Genomic DNA, 9,848 nt, shown 5'->3' with positions numbered 1-9,848 from the left:
CTCCCAGCTCAGTACCGAGGGAGCGCTGCACTGTCTTTCGGATGGGACGTTAAACCAAGGCCCCGCCTGCCCTCTCAGGTGGATGTAAAAGACCCCGCGGCCAGTATTTCGAAGAAGAGCAGGGGGGGGGAGTTCTCCCCGGGTGTCCTGGCCCGATATTCATCCCTCAGCCGACATCACCATCCAATCGTTAAGGCGTTTCCGTTTGTGGGATCTCGCTGTGCGCAGCTCGGCTGCCGCGTTTCCTACATGGCTACGCCGGCAAAGCGCTTTGGGGACGCCCCCCCACCGCGCGCCGAGGTCGGGGAAGGCGCTATATAAATGCAAGTTCTTTCCTTCTATGCGGGGAAAGGGATTGGGACTCAGAAAGCCTGCAGAGGGGCGATGGGCAGAACAGCCTGTGGTGCTGCAAAAGTCGATGTGTTTTTTTTTTGGAGGAGGAGAGAACTCCCAGTGGCTGCAGAGTGTAAATTTCCTCCCCTTCCTTTTCCATTCCGTGTGTCTGATTCCGGTCCTGCGTTGAATGTGAATTTTGATCACTTGCCTGGCGTGTCGAACTTTGCACATTGTGTAACCTGAGTTCCTTACGCATCTACTAAGTCCCTCCTTTCTCAACGTCGGGAAGAATTTCCTGGGAGGGAGGAGGATCTCAGCTGTTTCCTCTCTCTCTCTTTCTTTTGGAGCACAGTTTTATGCATGAGTTTTTTCTTTCTTTCTTTCTCTCTCTCTCTCTCTCTTCCCTTCCCACTCTCATTTCTTCTCCTTAACTCCATGGGAAACACGGCGCAGCGTCCGAGGATGGAGGCGACCCTGCCCCAGGGCAGCGAGGCTGGAAGTTCTCTCAAGGTGAAGAGGGCTCGCTGGTTTTTAAGGATATTCCCCAACTTGGCTGCCCTGTTGGCCAGAGCTCTGGGCTGGATCAGGGCTTCCCTGCGGTGGTTCAGGAGGAGCATCAAGGCAAGGGGCAAGACCCAACTGGGGGAAGGGGTCAAGTTGGAGAAGGTTGACCACCAGCAGTTGGAGGAGCAGCAAGTGGGGAAGGAAGCGGCTGCCGGTGGACCTCAAGGTCCAACCGGCCAACCCGAGCGGAGAAGCGAAGCCCCCGAGCACTTGGAGATCTCCTTCAACTTCGTCCGGCACCTCTTCGACATGTTGGTGGTGGGTTTCCTCTGCCTGGCCTCCCCGGTCTTCAGGGTGGCCCTGGATGTGGTCGGCCTCAGGGGCATGGTCAAGCTGTGGCTCCACGGGATGGCCCTGTTCCTGGTGGCCTCTTACGGGATGGCGCTGGTCCTCTGGCTGGTGCAGACCTACATCGTGCAGTTGGCTTTCCTCTTCGGCGGGGTGCAGCTGATGGTGCTGGGGGTCAGTATCCAACACCAGGAGGAGATGGACCTGGAGATGGAAACTCAGGAGGTGGAAGACTCAAAAGCACCACCAGGCCCCTGATAACAAGCACAGGGACAACCTCCAGGCCTCTTGTGTGGCTGAAAATCACTTTTATTTTTTAGAAATGTGACTCCTTTAAGGTGACTCCTTGCGATTTTTTTAAAGCAATATCTGTTTTACTTTTAAGTGTCTTTGAGTGCACATGCCCAATTTTTCCATGTTTGGGCAGGTAACTTTGTATTTTTTTTAAAATTGAGATTGACGTCTCTGCACGTCTGGTCTCGAAGCCGAGGCTGGAGGGGAGGTGGAGGTGGAGGTGGAGGTGGAGGGAAGGCGTTTGAAATGGGCGCCGCCGCCGTCCCGGGAATTGTGTGGGTCGGGACCTCGCCATCAGTCGGGCGGCCTAAGTTTTTCCGCCCAGCGTGCGGGGGCACCAGAGAGCGGGAGGGGCCGCGGTCCGTTACCGGGTCCGTACGGGATTCCGCAGGGGTGTCGATGATGGGACGCGCGCACGCCCTGCAATCGGGTTCAACCTCGCCGCGTTAGGGTGACAGGGAGGGTGGCGGTATTTTGTTGTGGTGGGGGGGGAGGTGGAATCAGATGGCTTCTGAATCCGTGCAGCTGTCCAGGATATTGGAGGTGGACAGAGTGACTGCGCTGCTCCCTGTTGTTGAATAGCTGGTGCACCCTGTTTACCCCTCCCCCCCCCCCCCCAGCGTGAGTTGATTCCGTGTAGTTGTCCAGGATATTGGAGGTGGAGAGAGTGACTGCGCTGCTCCCTGTTGTTGAGTAGCTGGTGCACCCTGTTACCCCCCCCAGCGTCAGTTGATTCCGTGTAGTTGTCCAGGATGTTGGAAGGTGGACAGTGTGACTGCGTTGCCCCCCCCCCCCCCCCGTTGCTGAATACCTGGCGCCCCTGCAGTGTTACCCCACCCACCCCCCCTCAGCGTCAGTTGATTCCGTGCAGGCGTCCGGGACATCGGAGGAGGATAGTGTGACTGTGCTGCTCCCTGTTGTTGAATAGCTGGTGCACCCTGTCACCCCCAGCATCAGTCGATTCCGTGCAGGCGTCCGGGACATCGGAGGAGGATAGTGTGACTGCGCTGCCCCCTGTTGTTGAATAGCTGGCGCACCCTGTCACCCCCAGCGTCAGTTGATTCCGTGCTGGCGTCCGGGACATCGGAGGAGGATAGTGTGACAGCGCTGCCCCCTGTTGTTGAATAGCTGCTGCGTCCTGTTACCCCCCCCCCCCACCGTACTGTGTTGACGGCACTGTGGCTATCCGACATTTCTCGCCTTTCCCCATCGATGACTGCCTCCCTCTTCAAAACTTGAAAATTACCTTCGAAGTATGTTTACTGGTGGACATTTTTGTAATTGTTCTTTTTTTTAATCTCACACTGATTTAGGCTGACATGGTTGTTTTGTGTTTTAGTTTCTCCCGTCTTTCTTATTTATTTACCAAACCAGCGGAGTTTAATTGGATTATGAGATTCAGAAATGATCCTGGCTTGGGATGGAGTTGGTGTTATCAGCCTGGCTGTTCTTTTTTTGTGTGAACTGTTTTAACACTGGAGCCACTTCTGTTTGAGGCCTGGGACTGGATGGAACAGAAGTTAAACTTTCAACTGCTCATGAGGGTATTTGAAAGTAGAAAGTTTTCGAACTTCACTGCAGCTTGTCTGAAATGAGGAAAGACAGGATAATTTTTGGATGTATATCCTTCCGAGCTCACCGGGGGACTCTACGTAAAACTGTAACCCATCCATTTGTCCCCGACACTTGCTGACGGTCCTGCTGTGTGTTTTCAGAACTTTCCATTTTCATTTTAAATTTCCAGTGCTCAAAGAGTGTTTTTTTAAAAAAATGAATACTCCAATTTATTCAAGGATGCTGATAAACAGATTGTTACTGTTCTGTAAATCTCTCTCAGCTGACTCTCATATCCTGGCACCCGAGGGATTAATACTGTAACCCCTTCTTCTCCTGCTTTGTAGGACAGATTTTCCTGGGCCTGGGGGTTTGTGGGGGCAGGGGAGGCGATTGGATTGCTAGGATGCAGGGGAATACAGGGAATTCGGAGCTCAGGACCCTAACTCAACCCATCCTGTACTCGCTGCACCTCAATGATCCAAAACCCCCAGGAAAATGTCAGCTCGTTTACAGTCCTCCCTGCGGGAGCTCTGTCTCGGGCGGGAGCTCTCTCATTGAAAACTTTCTCTGCGGGAGCTCTCTCGGGCGGGAGCTCTCTCTGCGGGAGCTCTCTCATTGAAAACTTTCTCTGCGGGAGCTCTCTCATTGAAAACTTTCTCTGCGGGAGCTCTCTCGGGCGGGAGCTCTCTCATTGAAAACTTTCTCTGCGGGAGCTCTCTCGGGCGGGCGCTCTCTCTGCGGGAGCTCTCTCATTGAAAACTTTCTCTGCGGGAGCTTTCTCGGGCGGGAGCTATCTCTGCGGGAGCTCTCTCATTGAAAACTTTCTCTGCGGGAGCTCTCTCGGGCGGGAGCTCTCTCATTGAAAACTTTCTCTGCGGGAGCTCTCTCGGGCGGGCGCTCTCTCGGGCGGGAGCTCTCTCTGCGGGAGCTCTCTCATTGAAAACTTTCTCTGCGGGAGCTTTCTCGGGCGGGAGCTATCTCTGCGGGAGCTCTCTCATTGAAAACTTTCTCTGCGGGAGCTCTCTCGGGCGGGAGCTCTCTCATTGAAAACTTTCTCTGCGGGAGCTCTCTCGGGCGGGAGCTCTCTCTGCGGGAGCTCACTCATTGAAAACTTTCTCTGCGGGAGCTCTCTCGGGCGGGAGCTCTCTCATTGAGAACTTTCTCTGCGGGAGCTCTCTCGGGCGGGAGCTCTCTCATTGGAAACTTTGTCTGCGGGAGCTCTCTCTGGGGGAGCTCTCTCTGCGGGAGCTCTCTCTCTCGGGCGGGAGCTCCCTCAGCGAGCAGTGGGTAAAGGCCCCTTGCAGTGCAGTGCGAAGCTCAGCGGTACAGACCAGGAAAGTCCGTGGTTCATTCTCTGGCCTTTGTTGCACTAGCTGATTGAAGCCTGAATTGGAGGTGAGACCTTCTGGAAACCAGCCAGGGGGGAACCCCATTATCTAGTGACCGACCCCTCCCAACCTCCCCTGCTGCCAAATTCCTGGGTGATGGGCGTCGGGTGAGCACGGCACAGGCTCGATGCCTTTGTAGCCGAATAGCCTGCCAGTGCTGGTTGACCAGGCTTTGACTCGTGGCGAATGCCCACTTGGGAGAGATACCAGCCAGTGCCTGTGGATCTGTATCTCACCATCTTCGGGGGGAGGGAAGGGTTGGAAATCAGATTTAAAAAAGATAGGTGGCGGAATTGCCCTGGGCCGTTGGATGGTGATTGTTCCCGTTGCTGCCAATTTGATAAAAACACAGGCCCGCCAAAAGACTAGGAGCAAACCTGAGCGCGGGGAAAGGGAAAAGGCATTTTACCACTTGTTTCTGCGCCAAGAATTTAAGGGGGTCAGGATTTGGACCTGTAGTGGACTCTCGGGACTAGATTTACCCAAGATCTTGTGTTCCACGTCCCAAATCGCATCAGGTATTCCTGCGTGGAATGCTTCCCCGCCAGGTGACGGTGGCTGAGCCTGAGTCTGTGTCCTCAGGACAGCGAGAGGAGGGGGGGCAGCCAAAGTACTTGAGTTTGCAAAATTGTCGGGGTACAGTGACCGATGGGCTCTGCGTCTGACTGACCTTAAGTCACTGAGCTGGACCGACAGAGCAGGCAATGGGAAATTCCTGAATTAACCGTCAGTCCGCAGTCCCACAGCCACAGTCGTAAGAATAGGTTAAATCGGTTTCGATACTGATAATTCTCCAGATTAATCGACCAGGTGCTCCAGAAGGTTTAACCGGCAGGCTCGTACGGGCTGCAATCTAATGGGAGTTGCAGCTCTCTCTGAGAGAGTGGTTATTAAAGGTTTCTATGTGGGGACCCCCTGAAATACTGTCGCATTCTCGGGGACCCCTGTGAAGACTGACGCACTCCCCGGGGACCCCCTGCAAATCCTGACACACTCCCGGGAGGGCCCCCCTGTAAAGACTAACACTCTCGCGGGGGACCCCCTGTAGACACTAACACTCTCGTGGGAGTCCCCCTGTAGACACTAACACTCAGGCACAGCACATACTACAAATATTGACACACTGCCTGACATCCCCTGACCTAGCTCCGCAACACTGTGTCAGCGATTCTAATGAAGACAGCGTGGTCACCAAAGGAATGTTTTTGTTGATCAGCAAACAGTAACTGAGCTTGAAATGTTAGAAAATCAAGAGGCTTGTTCTTCGAGCTGGCACGGACACGATGGGCCGAATGGCCGCCCCCCCCCCCCCCCCCGCCCCGCCTTCTGTGCTGTATCTTTTCTATGGTTCTAAGAGGCTACAAGACGAGCAGCGTAATGCGATGAGGTGGTGGGATTCTAATTGGACTCTCGAGGGTCCAAAGGGCCCCAGTTTAAAAGCTGTGTTGGTAGAGCTGGTTGCGGAGGGAGATCGGTGGCCAGTGGGCCTGTGTCTCTACACCCAGAGCTCACTGCTATCTACCAGCAGGAGAGCGAGCAGGGGAATACCGGGCAACGGCTGACTCACCCTTCGATGCCAAATGTACTGTGATCAGTGCTGATTGTCCATTTAATCCTTTTTTTGCAGCCAAGTGTAACTGGTACATTAGTGGACCTGACATTAGAGCTCATAAAAGTGTTACTGTCGACTTTTGGTTTTTTGTTTTCTCCCATCAAGGTGAGGGACGTTTAGTTGCTGGGGGAATGGAACCAATTCAGGCCCCCAAGTCAGGATTAGCACTGATGGGTACAGCCGAAACTCTCTCTCTCTGCTCTGCCCCAACTACACACTGTAGGCCCAATCTGCGGTACCCGGGTCGACGGTTTATATATAGAATAATGGATACTCGAGAGTGAGTTACAGGCTGGAATCTAATCGAGGGGTTCAGATGGTTTATATATAGAATAATGGATACTCGAGAGTGAGTTACAGGCTGGAATCTAATCGAGGGGTTCAGATGGTTTATATATAGAATAATGGATACTCGAGAGTGAGTTACAGGCTGGAATCTAATCGAGGGGTTCAGATGGTTTATATATAGAATAATGGATACACTGGGAGTGAGTTACAGGCTGGAATCTAATCGAGGGGTTCAGATGGTTTATATATAGAATAATGGATACTCGAGAGTGAGTTACAGGCTGGAATCTAATCGAGGGGTTCAGATGGTTTATATATAGAATAATGGATACCTGGGAGTGAGTTACAGGCTGGAATCTAATCGAGGGGTTCAGATGGTTTATATATAGAATAATGGATACCTGGGAGTGAGTTACAGGCTGGAATCTAATCGAGGTGTTCAGATGGTTTATATATAGAATAATGGATACCTGGGAGTGAGTTACAGGCTGGAATCTAATCGAGGGGTTCAGATGGTTTATATATAGAATAATGGATACCTGGGAGTGAGTTACAGGCTGGAATCTAATCGAGGGGTTCAGATGGTTTATATATAGAATAATGGATACCCGGGAGTGAGTTCCAGGCTGGAATCTAATCGAGGGGTTCAGATGGTTTATATATAGAATAATGGATACCTGGGAGTGAGTTACAGGCTGGAATCTAATCGAGGGGTTCAGGTGGTTTATATATAGAATAATGGATACCCGGGAGTGAGTTCCAGGCTGGAATCTAATCGAGGGGTTCAGGTGGTTTATATATAGAATAATGGATACCCGGGAGTGAGTTCCAGGCTGGAATCTAATCGAGGGGTTCAGGTGGTTTATATATAGAATAATGGATACCCGGGAGTGAGTTCCAGGCTGGAATCTAATCGAGGGGTTCAGATGGTTTAAATATAGAATAATGGATACCTGGGAGTGAGTTACAGGCTGGAATCTAATCGAGGGGTTCAGATGGTTTATATATAGAATAATGGATACTTGGGAGTGAGTTACAGGCTGGAATCTAATCGAGGGGTTCAGATGGTTTATATATAGAATAATGGATACACTGGGAGTGAGTTACAGACTGGAATCAAATCGAGGGGTTCAGGTGGTTTATATATAGAATAATGGATACCCGGGAGTGAGTTCCAGGCTGGAATCTAATCGAGGGGTTCAGGTGGTTTATATATAGAATAATGGATACCCGGGAGTGAGTTACAGGCTGGAATCTAATCGAGGGGTTCAGATGGTTTATATATAGAATAATGGATACACTGGGAGTGAGTTACAGGCTGGAATCTAATCGAGGGGTTCAGATGGTTTATATATAGAATAATGGATACCCGGGAGTGAGTTACAGACTGGAATCTAATCGAGAATTAATCACTTGATTATTTCATGTTAACAGTTTTACATTGTGTGAATCTGGAATTCTATCTGCTCCCCCTCCAGTTGTAAAAAATAAGATTATTGATAAGATTTGGCTTTTTAAATCTGATGATATTGGGAGGTTTCGTGTACTCTTGACTTCTCTGGAAGGTCAATGAGGCAGTGCTGACTAATGAGGAGCTGTGCGGAGCCTTTTAAAAAAAAATATTGTGGGCAAATATCAGTATAGGTGAGGGATTGGTCGGTGGGGGGGCATGTGGGGTGGGGGGTGTTAAAGAGAAAGATACAACTTTGTGCTGTCAGAACATTAAGGGAGCTGATCTGTCGAGTTCACAGTGTTGTTTGATTGAGATGGATGGGAGAGTCTGACAAGAAGTGCATTTGGGGCAGTCACAGTGCCATAACCACATTAAATTGGGACTTAGGGGTTTAATTTCCTCCGTGGCCTATTTGTAGCAAATTAGTCAAGGGTTAGTGTTAAATTCTGTTTCCACTGCAAGTATTCATTTAAAAATAACAGGTTAAAGTAATGCAGCCAAGAATTCAGCCCCAGGGACAGTATAGATAGATAGAGCTTTACTCTGTATCTGACCTGGGAGTGTTTGATGGGACGGTGTAGAGGGAGCTTTACTCTGTATCTGATCTGGGAGTGTTTGATGGGACAGTGTGGAGGGAGCTTTACTCTGTATCTGACCTGGGAGTGTTTGATGGGACGGTGTAGAGGGAGTTTTACTCTGTATCTGACCTGGGAGTGTTTGATGGGACGGTGTCGAGGGAGCTTTACTCTGTATCTGACCTGGGAGTGTTTGATGGGACAGTGTAGAGGGAGCTTTACTCTGTATCTGACCTGGGAGTGTTTGATGGGACAGTGTAGAGGGAGCTTTACTCTGTATCTAACCCGTGCTGTATCTGTCCTGGGAGTGTTTGATGGGACAGTGTAGAGGGAGCTTTACTCTGTATCTAACCCGTGCTGTACCTGTCCTGGGAGTGTTTGATGGGACAGTGTAGAGGGAGCTTTACTCTGTATCTAACCTGTGCTGTACCTGCCCTGGGAGTGTTTGATGGGACAGTGTAGAGGGAGCTTTACTCTGTATCTAACCTGTGCTGTACCTGCCCTGGGAGTGTTTGATGGGACAGTGTAGAGGGAGCTTTACTCTGTATCTAACCCGTGCTGTACCTGCCCCGGGAGTGTTTGATGGGACAGTGTAGAGGGAGCTTTACTCTGTATCTAACCCGTGCTGTACCTGATTGGGGGAGTGTTTGGTGTTGACACTGGGTGCCTGAAACGGGAAATGATCCACCTTCAAGTGCACAAAATCCACAAGAAAGGAAACCTTTATCAAACGAGAATCACCGTGTTAACGATCCCAAAGATAAACTGAACTGTAAAGATTTGCAAACTCGGAAGCACTTGCTCCGCACTGCTTGCGGACTGGGCCCGAGCTGGTGGGCACCGCGTTCCCACTGCCTCACACCATCCACCCCAGTTGGGAATCGTACAGCAACAGAGGCAATAAAGCCCGTGACCAGGCTCGTCACTGCGGCGGAGCCCGGAAAGGTTTGGGGGTACCCCAGGAGGGGCCCACTGATCGGGGGGGGGGGCTCATCACATCCGAAACAAATGATTACATTAATGATAAAATAAGATGTTTGTACAGCACTGATGAAACAGAATGGACCAACACCAAGCTGCCAGTTGGCTTCTTAAGGGTGTAATTTTAACCTAACTCGCCCGGCGAGAAACTCTCGGGATCGGGTGGAACCCCAGTTTTACACTCCGCCTGATAGCGCGCTCCGTTGACTCCCAACGGAGAGTAAAATCGGGGCGGGGTGTGTAACCGATTTTTAGGTTAAAATTGCCCCCTCCCCCAGGTGTTTCCATCTGTCGAATTATTTTAAATGTTCTCCGTTACGGCCAAAATGAGACAGGGCAACTTTACTGAAGTTGTCGCTTTTCTGTTATGAACGCCAGAGTGGTTTTTTTTGCCTTAAAGGGATATCGTCAGCCCTTTTCAGTGACATTTGTAAAGTTGTGATATCGACGGTGTCGTTCATGTTACTGAACTCTGTTTCTTTAAAAGCCTTCCACTGGGAGTTCCCCTCCAG

General features: G+C 50.8%; 1 protein-coding gene across 1 annotated transcript; it reads left to right on the top strand.

Moving 5' to 3' along the window:
- Positions 1 to 580: 580 nt before the first annotated feature.
- c39h6orf47 (chromosome 39 C6orf47 homolog) lies at positions 581 to 1,673 on the top strand. The gene has a single exon (XM_067973978.1). It carries the CDS (start codon positions 697 to 699, stop codon positions 1,444 to 1,446), a length of 750 nt encoding a protein of 249 aa, XP_067830079.1. The 5' UTR covers positions 581 to 696; the 3' UTR covers positions 1,447 to 1,673.
- The last annotated feature ends 8,175 nt before the right edge of the window (positions 1,674 to 9,848 follow it).

This window comes from Heptranchias perlo, chromosome 39 (genome assembly GCF_035084215.1).
Source record: "Heptranchias perlo isolate sHepPer1 chromosome 39, sHepPer1.hap1, whole genome shotgun sequence".
Taxonomy (NCBI): Eukaryota; Metazoa; Chordata; class Chondrichthyes; order Hexanchiformes; family Hexanchidae; genus Heptranchias; species Heptranchias perlo.
The sequence above is the reverse complement of the archived record's forward strand: the minus strand, read 5'-3'. Positions and strand labels throughout refer to the sequence as shown.